The sequence below is a fragment of the Zeus faber genome, assembly GCF_960531495.2.
Source record: "Zeus faber genome assembly, chromosome: 4".
Classification (NCBI taxonomy): Eukaryota; Metazoa; Chordata; class Actinopteri; order Zeiformes; family Zeidae; genus Zeus; species Zeus faber.
Genome location: NC_137191.1, coordinates 19,839,564 through 19,856,226, shown reverse-complemented (window position 1 = coordinate 19,856,226; position 16,663 = coordinate 19,839,564). Strand labels below are relative to the sequence as shown.

The 16,663-nt window shown below is 43.4% G+C and overlaps 1 protein-coding gene across 1 annotated transcript; it reads right to left on the bottom strand.

Annotated features, from left to right (window-relative positions):
* Nucleotides 1–4,976: 4,976 nt before the first annotated feature.
* Nucleotides 4,977–6,705, bottom strand: LOC307229469 (early growth response protein 4; the record flags this gene model as incomplete). The annotated part of the gene is made up of 2 exons (XM_079999468.1): nt 4,977–6,292; nt 6,549–6,705. 2 exons carry the CDS (start codon nt 6,703–6,705, stop codon nt 4,977–4,979), a joined length of 1,473 nt encoding a protein of 490 aa, XP_079855594.1.
* Between the last annotated feature and the right edge of the window lie 9,958 nt (nt 6,706–16,663).

Genomic DNA, 16,663 nt, shown 5'->3' with positions numbered 1-16,663 from the left:
GAAGAGCGACAAAATATCGGCAATCAACTCGGCATGCTCGGAGACAATCGCTTTTAACAAGCCTCGTTGTTCATGACGTGTTGGAACAGTTTTGGGGGAATGTTTACTGTGCCAAGCGGAGTGACATCAATGACCATCCATTTCAAGTTGAGGGACGGTTAAAGGAAGAATGTGTTCGTATTGAAAGGAAGCCTCCTCTCAGCATTTTGTCCTGCCATCAATACCTGTGGCTCCAGGAAGGCTCTTGGTATTGTCCTGAAGAAGGAGCTGACAATGGCTGTTATTGTCAGACCATAAATGTTTATTTTTATGGAGATGATTTTTAGAGTTGTTGCCATTTATTCCATCTTCCCCCTCGAATCAGTCGGAACAAATGATCTTTATCTACAGATCAACGATCTACAGAGCTGTGAGGTCATCTGTGAATAAGATGTTCCCTCATTGCGATTTTGTTGTTCTGCTTTAAACGCCCCGACTCCTGACTCTTCAGAGAATGGATTAAAACAAGGCGCTCGGATATGAACTTTTAACATCAGCGGTTGTTCAAATATTCAGCAAAATAAGCTTACAAAGCCCACCACAAAACGGCACAGCGCAACATGGAGCAACACAATACAGATGGCACATTTTTAGAGCCCAGACGTGAACTGTTTCAAGGGCAGCTGTGAATTTACTTGCGGAGTAATTGAATTGTCATGAAGTCATTCAGCGAGCTTGGGAATGTGCACATCTCTCCATTCACTCAGGCTGCAACATATAAGTCCTTTGACATAGTTACCATAGAGATGAGGTGCAGCATAAAAAAAGATTATCAAGACTCCTTGACTCGGGGCTGACATGTAATTTATGGAGGAGCTGAGAAAAGTTAGTCCACCTAGCCGTCCTTCGCCTCATCAGCAATACAGTTGAATAATTCGGGCACCGGAGCAATAGAGAGAATTAGTCACTTTACTGTATAATATTTGCATAAAAAGCTCCTTCTCATCGCGGCAGTTCTCTTCTTAATCACCTGAACTCTCCAGAACACCTACACCTTGTTCATGATCAGACACCGGACCAATGGGTTGCCGTGTGATCTGCGGAATTAATCTGCTAAGCTTGATTGCCATTACTGCCATGTGATTATGCACCTTGATTACGAAGCCCTCCCCAAGGACCATGGCGTGCCCTAGTGCCCATTTTAAAGGTGCGCATAAAATTACACAGTGATTACCCCGCAATATATCAATCGAAGAGGCAAATGAGCCTGTTTGGCCATATGGACCGTCTCAAGTAGGACTGTGATTATTAATAGGCTCTTGAGTTGACCCGATACCCATTCCTTGAACAGCCTCGGATACAACCAACGAAATCCATTTGGACACATTTCAAAGTCATTATTGGATTATTGTTGTAGAGATGGGATTGTTTGGAGTTCAAGCATGGATAAAAGGGATGTTCGGCTCTTCAGAGACCACTGGGGATGTGCTTACCACACTTAAGACGCGCTTCAGATGTTTAACAGCCATAATGTCGTTGCCTTTTGCAGCTTGACGCTACAGTGGGGGTAGCGTGCCACAATTATCAGCCTAGATTAAGTGGACCGACCAAAAATCAGCATTTGATTATGTACTGTGAAGGAAAAAAGATGAAAAGGTGTATGCAAAATAACTAAACCCTTTTGGTTATAGAAAAACAAGAAAAAGGTTTGTCCGGCAAGAACCAAACACAGCGCCCCTCACTGACAGTGATCCTCAGAATCTGAGTCCATTTAATCCTTTAATTCATGACCATTTTGATTTTATTCAACTATGAGCCAAAATACAAATTTAGCACGGCACATAAATAGTCCAATTTACTGATCCAAAAGCAAACCTTGAAGCGATTAATTGGATGAGACAATGAAGAAGTGACATCATGTTTTTTTACATGAAATACCAGCGTAACAGACTTAATGTTAACGTGTTAGCACGGCAAAGTAATAGAAATGGACTAATGGACTTAATAGGCTACTATTCAGAGCAGATGGGATCAACATTTTGAGAAAGCATGATGCTGAGTAGCGGTCACGAGCCCTTTCAACACAATTACTTAATCGCCTCTGCAATTACACCCTTGGAGTATACATAGGCTGAAACAACAGATGCCAGTCAATGCAAAGGAAAGAACTTCGTGTTATTCTAACCAAGCGTCATATACAAAGCATTCTGTGTGATATAGTAGAGGCATTCAATAAACGACAATGCAGCTTGCTTAAGTTGAAACTCATACAGCGCCCATCTTTCAAGAGCAATTTACAGTATGCAAATGTGAATGTGAGCTGCCCAATGCAGAAATTCCAGCGGTGGCCACAGTTCAATAACTCTTGAGTCTTGGAGTGTGTGGATAATGGTCAGTGTGACTGCACAGTGCTACAATTTAAAACCTCAATCACCCATCACAGAAGAACGCCGGGGGCCACTAAAATAACACGCACGCCAAACAGAATGTTCCCTTATTGGGCCCCGTGCATTTATAAGTGATGATGAGTGATGGACAGGACAAGATGGCCACATACTATTCACGGAGCTCCATGTGTTTCACGCTGCTACTGTATGTTTGTCAGCCACAAGCAACGCAGGCGCTTACGCACTGCCGTGGGCTAGCGAAGTGCTGTTCTGCCAGTCGGCTGCGTCACAGGCCCCTGGGTGTCCTTTTCAACACCACGGAGTCCCTGCTACTGCTCCTGCCTGTGTGCTGTCTGCCTAACAATCACAGATTGCAAGAGTTTGGCATTCAAGCGAGATACAAGGCTGGAGCCCTTTTTTTTTAATCCCACTTGGAGTGCAGCGCCCCTCTTTTAAAGAATGTAACCCTCTCTTGTGTGCCTTATGCTCTAAAATGTAAAGCCTCCATTTTTTTTAAGTATTGTTAGACTGAAGGTGTTCCATGTGATGAAATGCTGTGTATATTTTAATGCTTTATTACTTCTTAAATTGAATAAACACTGAACTTTAGAGACCCATCGCTGTAACTTGGAAACAACAGCAAGCAGGAAAATATTGCCAATTAGATACATGGCCTCACTTTAAAAATAATAAAGTATGTAACTGTGCAATATGAAAACAGAGTGTGAAACTAAAGCAGGGAAGCCATTAACCAGATCTTTGAGAAGAGGAGGTCGGGTCGAGCGAACACTGCATTTACAGCATTTGGAACATTTCTCCTGTACCTATCTTGTGAAAATGACTGGCTGAAATAAAAAAGGAATTAATTATTTGATCAGATATTCTCTTTGGTAGGGCAGGGATAAATATGCATTTGGATGAAATATAATAAATGTTGTGCATTTGAATAACAAATCAAAGAAGCCAAGTGAAGAAGCTTCAGAATTGCAGTCTAAGAGACAGGCTGTTTACTCTATGCTCCAGTGAAAGTCCTCGTGAGTCACAGCGTGAAGAGGTGATGTCGATGTTGGGGCTGCTCTATGTGGTGCCACAGGTGGTCTGCTATTGTGTATTTTAGGGAGACTCACTCATCGCCCATATGATGCTTCACGCTTATATAACACCAACTGACTGGGAAGGAAGAAATGGTCATTTGGATTATCACAGTCAGTCGTCAAGATCCACACAACTCTTGTGACTTTCAGAAAATGTTTATTTTATTCATAAAGTTTTTATTTCATAAAAAATAACAACATCAATATTACTTTTAAGTATTGTAGAAACTGTGTATGTACAAAATGTTTATTTAAACAGTTAATATAACTTAAGGTGAGTTAAATCACTTTTTTGCAATACCCTGACTGTTAGTGATAATTTCACCAAAATCTCACCACTGTTTTTGCTTAAGTGAACATTTCAGCATCTCCAGCAAATAATACCCGGAGCCAAACGTATTTATCTCCGGGGTAAAATACACAGAAACCCGCAGCAATGTGTGCTACCTGATTACTCAAAAGCAATGTTTTATGCTCTGCAAGTTATGTCTAGCTCGATTAAACATAATTCTATACAAACCATAAAATCACATACTTGAAAATTCATACCACATCTGTGTATTTCCTGGTCGCTTTCAGTTTAAGATCAGCAGGTCAAAGACATAATGCTTGTAACACTTGTAAAATATTGTATGGCTAAACCAAAGCCCTCCTAAAGCAAAACATTTTTGAATGACTCCAAATTCATTTTGCTCTAAAAAAATGAAGCTCAAATTTAGTACATATAAAATGTACAGTTAGCTATAAAAATACAAAGAAGTACAGTAATACAAATATATTTATTATCCATTTATGATATATCTTTCACAACTGTAATAATTGAAACAATCATAATACAACACAAAGGATAGTGACATCCAAATAATAAATAAAAAATAATAAACAAACAAAACACCAAATCTTGGCAAAAAATGGACAGCTTTATGGTCAAAGCCAATATATTATGTTAGTCTACATTTACCTCTTAGAAGAGAAAAGGACTATAGCTGGACTTTGACATATTCCATTTAAAGTAAAAGGGAAAGAAAACATTGACACAAACATGCATTTTAGAAACATTGTCCAAACCATTGCTCTAAAAACCCTAAAAGCGCAAAATAAGGTTGTTGCTTTTTTTGTCAGAAGTTTATAATCTCTCAATGTAAGTGCAATACGTCCCCGTTTGACACCGTGTTGGAGTTGGAGCTGTCCACTGAAGAGGTGCTGAACAGCAGCCATGCAATGAGCCGCACTGAGCTTTGACTCCGCAACAAGTCACTGCTGCGCCGAGGACTCAGTTTTACAAATAATGCATCATTGCATAGAGCCACCGACAGCACAGCAGGCTATATTTCCAAAAACAGCGTCTTATTTCTCTCTGCATTTTGCCATATTGGCAAAACCTCATTTGAAGAGAGCTGCGACCATGGCAGGTCACACCAACTTCATGGGCGGACGTGTCACATCACAACAAGCTGGCTCATCTTCCAAGACGGAATGATCCCAACCCTGACCGACTGGAGGTGCGGCCGGCTCCTCACATCGCCTCTGGGAGGGTGAAGGGCCACGCGCTGCTGACCGGTGGCTTTAGCTCCAATTTCTCCTTCTGTTTCTGGTGGACGCGCCCGTGTCGCTTCCTCTCGTCGCTCCGGGCGAAGCGCTTCCCGCAGACGTCGCAGGAGAACGGCTTCTCGCCGGTGTGAGTCCTGGTGTGGGTGGTCAGGTGGTCGCTCCGGCTGAAACTGCGCAGACAGATGCGGCACTGGAAGGGTTTGTGCCCGGTGTGGATGCGGATGTGCCGGTTGAGCTCGTCCGAGCGGGAAAAGCGACGGTCGCAGCTCTCCATGGGGCAGGTGAAGGGCTTCTCCTTGGCGGGGCCGGTGGAGGCGGCGGGGCTCTTTCTGGCCCGGGGGGCCTTGGGCACACGGGTGTAATTTTGTGCAAAGGAGTCCGGCAGCAGGGAAGAATAGAGAATGGAGTCTATGGTGGTGGGTAAGGCCGGAGACGTGTATAAAGGGTCGCACTGGTTCTGATTGGACGACGCCTGCAGTTCACCCGGGAACGGCACTGGTTTCAGGTTGGACGACAGACCCATCGGTGCTGTGTAGGTGTACAGGGGGTTTGGGAAGCTCTGGGAGCAGGTTTCGGAGAAGCAGGGCTCCTGTTTGATGCCCCCTTCCACTTTAAACTCCATCTCCGGGTGAGGACACATCGGGGGGAAGGTGTCCAAGAGTTCCTTTACATCCATTTGCTGCTCGGGGGGGAAATCGCTGGACATCGGGAAGGTTTCGGTCTGGAAGCCCGTCTCCAAATAGTCAGACTTAAAAGAGCCCCACTCGTAGCAGCTGCTTTCGAACTCGTTCTTAACCACCACGGGGAAGGATGCGGCTTCTGACTTTGGTTCAACGCCCTTCTGACTCGGCGCGTCGGAGGATTCAAAGTTGATTTGCGAGGAGGTCGAATCCTGGGGCTGGTCCCCAGCGTAAGGAGCGCAGCTTTGGTCCGCGGGGTAGAGAGGAGGGGTTGCACTGGAGCAGCTGTAGGGTGGCCTTTTCATGCCAGCCTCCCCAAATGCGCCGTGGCCGCTGTCCATCGGCGCGGGGGACGGGTAGGAGCCCCGGCCGGTGTCACCCTGTTGCATCTCCGAGATCGGCAACGTCGATATACCGACGATCTCCGTGATCATGTTGAGGAGCGTTTCCGTGCAGCACGGAGCCGCCTGAGACGCCTCGACATAGAAACTCCCGGAGTATGAGAGGGTGGAGGGGTGGTAGGTGTCTTTTGGACGCTCGCAGGGGTTGAAAGCAAATTCCGAGTTGGAGGCTTCGGTTTTGAGGGTAACAGGGACTCCCTCTGTTGAATTAAAACAGACAAAACTTTGTTACCAATGTTGCACTTTCCAAAAAATGAAAGAAGCATTGTTACATAAATGCACTCGCTGCCGAATGTCATGAAGCGTTTTTCAATTTCGGAATCCAACATTTCTGAAATATCGATTTTTTTTTTTTTTATGATTGCATGCATGCAAGCCCTGCATGTTTTTTTTTTGTTGTTTTTTTTTTTTGTTTGTTTGTTTGTTTGTTTGTTTTTTGCAGTGATGCGAACTCACCGTGTCCAAACTGAGCAGGTGCCCCCCGATCCGCATCCCCATATACATTCTGGGTGTCTTGTCGCGCGCCTTTTTCCATTCCAATGGAAGAACTGTTGCATTTCTCAAACTGGGGGTAGAATGAATCTTTAGAATTCAAATCCATATTGTTCAACATAATGGTGGATGCTATTTTTCTTGATGAATCAGTCTCTTCTGAGTGATGTAGAAACGGAAAAAAAAAAAATAATAAAATAAAAAGCAACAACGGCAAAAAAGAAAAAAAAAAAAAAAAAAAAAAATGCAAATTCTTCTCCTTTAACCCCAGATGATTTCACCGATATCCAGAGTGGTATGTGTCACGAAAAGGTGTCAGCTTAAAAAAAAAAAAACAATTATCCTTGCGCTGTGCAGCTCCTCTGTGTGTGCTGCTGTGGTTCCCTCCTCGCTCCTTTTATACCCTGCGCTGCGCGCGCGGCCCTCCTCCCATTCATCACCTCCACTGAGAGGATTCCCCGCCGCGTGCAAACTTCATGCCCATACATGGACAGCGGATGTGACGGGCTTTCCCTCCCCCCCCCCCCCCCCCCCCCAGAAAGGAGCGAGAGGTGTGACGTCGCAACAAGTGGCAGCAAGGAAAGGAAGAGCAACTATTTGATAGATCCCATTACTACTGTGGATTAACACTCTGCGTGTAGCGTGAGACAGGTTGTGTGTGTGTGTGTGTGTGTGTGTGTGTGTGTGTGTGTGTGTGTGTGTGTGTGTGTGTGCATGTGTGTGTGTGTGTGTGTGTGTGTGTGAGAAACGGCCTCCCGTGCGTGGAAAGAGTCTTGGTGAAGAAAGGGAGACAGGTGGAAGGGACAGACGTAGAAACATCGGCGACAGACAGCGGGAGATGTGAGGGGCTTCAGTCCTGTATGTAATTAAAACATCAAATAGTGCCTTTTGTTTCATACTTTGATTCTACTTTTATTTGATTGTAAGTTCTTCCCGGTGTACTTGTGGGTTTGTCTACGAGCTGTTACACATTGTAATGTTGTTATGTTGCTATTATATTTTTTGTATTCTGTCTTCTACTTATTTAACATAAGTTGAAGAAGAAGGAGAAGAACGCCCCCCCCCCCATATTATATTATGTAATGTTATGTTATCTTTTCTCATCTTATGTTATGTTGTGTTACGTTATCTTGTCTTTTCTTATGTTATGTTGTGTTATGTTATGTTATTTTATCTGACCTGTTCTCATGTTATGTTATCTTATGTTATCTTGCTATGTTATCTTATCCTATCTTATGTTGTTGTGTAATCTTTTCTTATCTTATCTGTTCTTATGTTACGCTGTGTTATGTTATGTTATCTTACGCTATCTTATCTTATCCTATGTTTTGTTGTGTTATCTTATGTTATCTTGTCTTGTTATGTTATCTTATGTTATGTTATCTTATCGTATCTTATGTTGTGTTATGTCATCTTTTCTTATCTTATCTTATCTGTTCTTATGTTATGTTATACTTTGTTGTGTTGTGTTGTGTTATCTCATCTCATCTTATCTTATCTTATTTGATCTTATCTTACTGTATCTTATCCTATCTTCTCTTATCTATCGTATCTCATCTATCTTATCTTATCTTATAACATTTCTGAACATGCACAGTTACTATATAATGGAACAATAATTTATCTAGGCTTGATGAGGTTTATGTAGTATGTGCTCAGCTTCTTGTGGGTAAACTAGGGAATTCAACTAACTTGTCTTGTCTCTCAGATTTTTTTTTTTTCCTGTTTTTGCCATTTTTTTTGAAGAATCAACTGTCTTGCAATAAGGGACATTTTCTCTGCATTTCTGACATAACAAACAACTTGTTGATTGGCGACTACTTATCTTTGTTTTCCTTCATTCTCTCTCTCGTGTGGTCACTGAGATATGTGGTCGTTTATTCGAAGACCAAAGCGGCAAAAACACAATTTGAACGCAGCCCTGGCCTTTAAAGAGTGAAGACAGTCAATAATACCCCCAGTGTGTTCAGTGGTTGAACCCAGCAGCTCACATGACATTTCAACCCCCCAACGCAGTTTCAGTTTTCCACTGGTCACTGTACGATCTGTGGGTATATTGCATATATATTATATGACAAAAAGTCGATATTCATTCATAGGACTAGACTGTCAAACAAATAAACAATGTACGCTGTAAAAAAAAAGCTTGCATTTCAAGTTGTGAAACCGTAAAAAATATAGGTTTAACAAATTAAAGCTTTTTTTGATCCAATAACTCCAATCCAATCATTTATTTCCAGTGTAGCGTCAACCATTTCAGCACCATGGACAGTGGTGCAACCATGATCCTATCCTAAAAACTGGATCACAGGCAAAGTGACTGTTGAATCTAATAGTAAGCAAGATAAATAAGTATTTATCTAACTAAGTAAGAAGGCATAAATAAACAAATTTGTAAGAAAAAAAACCTTCATTTATCTACAATGCTAAATAAACCTGGAATAAAATCCATCCCAATTGGGCATTCTCATCTTTCCCAACATCAATTTTGCATGCATTTTAATCTCATTGTCATATATATATATATATATATATATATATATATATATATATGTGTGTATTGTATTTGTATGTATTTTTTTTTTTTTTAAGGGAAAATGTGGTGGAAGAGGGGTGCAGCTTTTAATCGCAGTGGCCAAATGTTCTAAAAATCAATTATGCAACCGGTAAGGATTTATACAGCATCATTATTTAGCACTTGGGGGATTTTCTGAATCTACTTGCTATTTAAGATTATGTTTTATTGGTCACTATAAAGTGGAGGACCTCCATGATCCTCTGCATTTGAAGTATTAATGTACAGTACAGTAAAAATGATAAATGTACCAAAACCATGCAAACCTAATAAACCCTGCAGACACACGGCATTAGTAAAATACATGTTCTCTTCTATTTAGAACATGTGATATATTGATATATAGACACGTTTCATTAAGTTCAGACTACAAGGAAAGTAGTACATTGTGTAGTCTCCAACTACAGACGGCACGTTTAGAATTTTGAAGCTATTCAAATGATGTGATTTTCTACAAAGGCAAAGCACTGGAAAATACAGTACATCAAATTATCTGTGTGATGCAGTCCTGCCATATTTTTTCAAGTGCGTGTATGATAAAAGCATATAAGCCTTTTCATTAAGGCTTTGACATTTTGAGGAACAAATTGTTCTCACCTCAGACGTGCACCCTAATTCTATGCCCAGAGATGTTTAGTCTTTCTGAATTGCCTCCACATAATCCAGACACTATTAAAACCAATCTGATCACACAGAGGTCAGATCACGAGACTAAGTTATATTAGCCGCCGTCTGGCTGTGACCTCTCTTCCATGAAATGCCACGGCACAGGACTGAGTAATGGATTTATGTAATGTTAGCACTTACTGGCATTAAAGTGCACGGGTAACGCTATACCTGTAAAAGTTAAATGATAACCTTTGGTGTATTTCTTTAAGTGCTGCTGTGAGGAGAGAAAAGAATGGCTTTCGTTTTTCATGAGATAGCTCAGGAGAGAATGTTTTTCCACACCATGTTGTCTCAAGGTTTAACAAAGGTTACCCATGAGAAAAAACATTCGGTGTGGTGGCTATAGTGAAAAGACTGAATGTGGCTACGATGAAATTAATCCAAGCGCTATTACTTAATGGATCCTTTCAGGAAAGCGCAAGGGGAACATGCATTAATATGGTTATGGACTTCAGTACCAAATCCTCCTACCAATTATTACCAATGTATTCATTTCATCCCAGAAAAAAAGAACATGAAGAATAAAATACACATCTGAGTTTAAGGCTTGTACAGAACATATAAGAAGAGGTTTGCAATTGGATTTTCCACTATTCTACAGTATGTAGGCGGGTGCTTGAGAAATGTAACGCACGCGTGCGCGCGTGCACACACACGCACACACACACACACACACACACACACACACACACACACACACACACACACACAACAAAGACGTGTGTGTGCACATGCGTCCGCTACATACTGGTCACATGTACCATACCAGTTACATACTGGTCAGGATACAGTATCCTGACCAGTGGACCACGTTCCCTCTGTTTTCGAGCTTCTACACTGGATTCTGACTCTTTTTGGCCTTGCCTTGGCCCAGGCCACTCGTCAGTGGGAGCTGAAGACCAAAGAAGGCGGCTTTCTGCCAATTCCATAACACAGAATGGTTCTCACTTTGTCCAAGCACATAAAGAGTGGACTTTAGTCTTTGCCATAAATAATGGAGGGACAATTATTTCCAATAAGTGAACCTTGAATTTGTAGCTGAAATGTTACTGTATTTCTTTCATGGTCAAAGTGTCAGAGGTGCTGCTTTTTGAGTTTCTGATTTATTTTTTCAAATTTTTTTTTGCCTGTGCTGTTAGCAGGCTTGGCATACAACACAGGGTATGCCATTACATCCAAGACATCCAATCTGCAAGTTGAGTTCCAATTCTCAACCTACAATGACACTCTTCACTCTACATCAAGAACTGTTGCAACAACTCTGTCCTGTGGACGACCTTTGGGATGGCAGGAGCACAGCTTTTTTTTTTTTTTTTTTTTTTTTTTACAGAGAACAACCACCTATCCCCCTCTTCGATCTAACGATCTTGCCATGTTTTGATCTATAAACAACTAATCATCATTACTTCCCCTAGACGGGGGATCACCACAGGTGAGACAGATAAACCTAAAGACAACCAACAATATGTACTTGACAAAACATAAATATCGATGAATCAGACGGCAACATGTAAGTGAAGGAAAATTGGAACAGCAATTCGGCACGTGGCCTCTTCCTGTGATGGGTATGGCAGTAAAGGAACGAAAGCGAGAAGGATGTGTTCAGGAGGGTGTTGGGGGTGTGTTCGAGGCAGATGGTGTATGAGGCACTATATCGTAGCCCTTCCAAGCAGCCGAAAAGGCCTCGCAGCCACTCCTGACTCCCGCAGCCGTACAGACACCCCATGACTGCAGGAACGCTCCGAGCATCCTGCACCATCCTGTGCCAGAGAAGACCCCCCCATCCCACAGAGAAGCCGGGAACCTGCGGAGCAACACCCACGCATGACCCCGAGGTGCACAAACCAGTCCCAGAGAGCACGGAGTGACCCTGCACCCCTGAGGCGCACACATACAACCCACCCCCATGTGCAGGCGTGAGACGCACCTGCAAGTGCAGAACCCGGGCCGTGGGCGCCAGGCACGGACCACAGGCCCGGAGCCAGGTCGCACGCCGACAGACCGACACCCCGCCAGGACCAACCGCCCATCATGGCCCGCGCAAAGACGAGGCCCCGAGGCCCGCCGTACCGTGCCTGGCGAGATGCCCCACCTGGCCAAAAGCCCCGAGCGCTCACTTACGTAGCCGAGTGTGCATGGTGCGGGCCAACTTCAAACCCACCCGTGGCAAACTGAGCCCCGCCATCGCCTGCAGACAGCCAGATATGTGGCCCCTCCACGACCGCAGGCGCCCGGGCCACCCGCCGATTGCCACCTCCCGCACCGCAACCTACATCCACGATGACAAGCAGCCACCACGGCGCTCCGAGTCGCAGCGGGCCAGAAACCACCCGACACCAGGACCGGAACACAGCCGGCAGGGTGCCTACCCGGTCACCTCCCGGACAATCACTCCCACACTAACCCGCCAGCGCCCCGTCACCCCAGAAACCCCAGCGCTCAATGTGTGCTGTTTGTGTATGCAGTTATAATTGCTGGGTGTGGGGGATGCGTTTATGATTTCTAATAGTTAAGATGGAGATATATCAAAGGGGGTTTCATCCTCCACGACTACTAAACATGGTGTACAAGCCTACCTTCTGCCAATACATCAAAATAAAGACTGTCACTGATTTTTGAAAAAGGCATTTAAAACCTATTATTATCTCAAAAGGGTAGATTTAATAACTACAACTTTCACACAGTCAGAAGTCAGCAGGCATTGGGACTGTGGTGTTAAGTGCGGGATTTATATTTATATACTATATTTCATTTTCTACATTCATATTGAACCATTAAAGCATTAAAGCTGCGGTGTACCTTCCATAAATGGTATTAAATTTTTCAAATGCAAAGTCGATTTCTGGAGCAATCCAGCAAATTCCAAGGTGGCAAGCGCTGGAGCAATGCATCTCCCTCCCCCAAATCACATTTTGACAACATGTCCCACATCCAAATCTCCCCCAGAGGCGCTGGATAAGAGAAAGTCTTCCATCTAAACCTGGACACAAAAGGGCTTGTAAGATACCGCAAAAATGGATTGGGAGTACTCACACCACAGAAACCTCTCCCGGAAACACGACTTGCTATAAATAAAAGGCATTCGCCTCAGCTGCCAAGTCCTTTTTTTTTTTTTTTTTTCTAACTATCTCTCTTTCCCTTTCTCTCCCCCGGTGCCTCTGTCTCTCCGTCTCTCCTGTTATCATGTTTGGCCTTTGCACGGTTACATATAGCGTATCATCATCCGAACATTAGGTTTTTTGAAAAAGCAATAGAGAGCAAGTGAAGAGAGAGGAAGCGGAAGCGTGGTTCTTCTTTTGAAGAAACGTCTCTCTCCCTGTCCCTCTCCCTCCCTCTCTCTTACTCTCTCTCTCTCTCTCTCTCTCTTTCCCTTGGAGTGTGGGAGTGGGCTAGGGAAGCCCGGTACTAGGCCCCTATGCTGCTGCCGGTGTGGCAGGTTTCCCATGTGTTCCAAAAATACTTCCCCGTTCGCCCACCTTGGTCCCCAGCTGCCTTCGCTCCGTGCTATCTCCAGTAAGGTGGGTGAGCGTCATGGCGGCGGTAGGCCCCGGTGATTCTTCAAGCATGCCCCCAGACTCGCCCACGCACCGCGGCAGCGTTGCTCCCAACTTGCCCTCTTCCCTGCAGCATCCGCGCTGAAAAGCTCTCCGAGAGACGGAGAAAACTCTTGGGCCCGATCCAGCGATACCTGCTGTTATCTAACCGCTTGAAGGATTGATGATAAATCCGTAAAAATGCCACGGTGATAGTATACATATTTAAAAATGCCATGATGTGACTTCGCGCGGTGGGATTTTGTCAGCAGATGAATTCCCTCTGCACAGTGAGCCTCATGGACAGGAGGCAACGACATTTATATTGGGGGTCGAAGGAGGAAAAAAAACCACACACACACACAACAACGTCATTATCTACTAATGTTGGTTCCCAAGATACCAAAAAAACAAGAGCGTTTCTCTGGCTACAGATGACAAATACCCCACAAGTTGTTCATAACAACGTGCATTTTTGGCCGATTGACGCAATGAGTGCAAGTAATTAGCGGTGGTTGCATTCATCGGAGCCTCGACGCAGGAGCTGCGGTGCAAATAGGTTGAAACAAGCGGCTCGCAACAGACGTGTAGGGAAACAGATGAAGAATTATCAGAGCTCGCAGCTAACAAAAGTAACTATGGAAACGGCCGGCTCCACATCGCACTAGCTTCCACAGCGCTATCCAGAAATAAAAAACTGTTGGGCTAAGAGCGAATCAGGTAAAGACAAAAGATCCCGGGTGAACCTATTTATAGTGTGTCTTACATAACACACACACACTCACACACACACACACACATACACATACACATACACACACACACACACACACACACACACACACACAGGCCTGTGTTGGTTTGGGCGAGCGGGGCGCTCAACGGCAAGTGTTTTCGGGGGGCAGAGGCCGTGTGCACATGGAAACAAGGGCTGCTGAGCTATGCAAATGAGAATTAGAGAGAGAGAGAGAGAGAGCGAGAGAGAGAGAGATTTTAAGCAGAGAAAAGAGAATATATTTTATGCAAAAAATAATAATAATAAAATAAAATCAAGTATAAATAATTGATGCCTGCCCGATTGAAGGTAATTACAATGGCGAGAGACGTCGTTTTTAATATCCCGGGGTCCTGCGGGAGGGCGTTCATTCTATTTCTCTGTACATACCGTCGCAACTTCACACAAGTTTCTTTTGGATCGACGACCCAACGTGAAGAACCGGTGGACGCGAGGTCCTGGGTGCAGAAAGCATGCATAAAGCACCCGCTGTCATTTCCTCCAAATATAACCTGTCATCATATCTTTCATCTAAATGGATTCATTAGCATAATTATCCACTCATACGACTTTAATTCTAAGCAGTTCTGTATTAGGAGTAAAATGATAGCTGAGCTGTATTCAAAAAGGGCCCTTTCAACTCACAAATGCCTTATTAATTAGCTCCCTCTAGCATGCATTTACAGTAATTACATGCCAGGGCAAACCAAACTGTCAGCTCAGGAACTTTAATACTTTATACATCACCGTCACCATTTAAAAAACGGATCATTTTTTCCTGTGTCGCAACCGGTTATTCTACAGACCTGTTGTCTTATTAGTCGGCGCTGGAAACTGCGTCGAATTAGTTTATTTTGCGAAACTCCGACAAGGCCGAGATAAGATGCAAATTAATAGTCCCTGACTCATCTGTTTATTATGCAGTCAAATGAGTTATCTCTTTATCTGTGATTGCTGTTTGCAGCGATGGTATCATCCCACCCTGTTGGGGGGGATTACACAGTGAGTGCTTTAGTCACACAGTTTGCTCACACGCCTCAAAGAGATAAATGCTTCTTTTTTTGACTATAGTTGCTTTTGGGGGACGTGCAAAATGCAAAAGGCGGAGGATATGGCTCATCTGTTTCCCAAATGCCCGGGTGTTTCGATGCTTTGCGTTAACATGTCAATAGGTCAAAGGATGTGCCGGCGTCTCCCACGACTGGGCCCAAAGGAAATAATTGCGCAAAAGGTTTGACACATCATCGGCCGATAAACACATTTCCATCCCTGAAATGAAGACAATTCACTGTCCTATCGACGTCAGAACCACATTTTGAGTGCGTAACGCTCACCAATTAAACTCAACCGGAGCCCAGTTTGCACCTGAGCCGAAAGGCCTGCCCAACACAGTTGCTGTCCATAGATTGAGATGATTCTAAAGGAAATAGTCGAGCTTGTGCCTTTGCAGATGAATTCCAGCCGTACTTACAGAAAGAATAAAACACTATTTTTGGCTCTGAAACCTCGCTGCACTCTCGCTAGGCTTTGGACCGCACAGCCGCACATCTCGTCTATTCAAAGAATGGAAGCAAGAAAGAGGTTGAAAGCCCAGGGTCATGCACACAAATTCAGGGGGGGAAAAAACATTAGTGCTTTTTCACCCTGGTGTTTATTCCGTGTCAAAGTATTAATAACAACATGACCACTGTGTGCTCGGCCTGTTGTGTGGCATGTATCAAGGGGTGAATACAATTTATCAGAACTGTACCTTACCTTTGGATGTAATCTAATTACACATCGAGCCCCCCACAACAATTTTCTTCCAAATAAGCGTCAGCCGTGTGCAAAAAAAAAAAAAGGAAGAAATAACTGGATAATATTACACTGCCTGACAAACTGTAGAGGAATGAGCCTCTGAGATTTTAGTTCCCAGTTTGCTAAGACTACCGTCTGCCTTTTTACTGAAGGGACGATGTTGATTTTAAAAAGGAAAATAAGATCCTAGATACAGTTTAACACTTTATGGATGTCAGTGTTAACACTCTCACAGTCCACTGCAATGTAATTACACACAATATGTATTTGTACAGTTGATAAATCACATTCCCATAATCCCACTTTTGAGCTCAATGACTGTGTTTGTGAAGTTTTAAGAGTCATGTTGTTAAACATTTTAACCATTTAGCTATGGCTCATATCGTGAGTGTCTCAAAATTAGTCCAATATTAGAACAAGTTAAAAAAACTATCTGAAAAAAATGAGTGATGAACCAATTCACCTACCTATTTTGTCCTGTTTTCCTTACACAACTGAAGCAATACAATTCTCTAAATAATGTAATCATTTATCATCTATTTCCACATGAATGTCAAAATCTCATTTTTGAATATGGACATCTTACAGTACGCCAGAAGAACAAGGTATTCAAATGATTTATTGTTTCTCAACAAAACATAATTCCACAGTTTTTTGACAGTTCCCTGCTTATCGGTACTAAATCCTGATGCTATCAGAGGTGGAAAACAACATCTCAGCAACAAGGTGT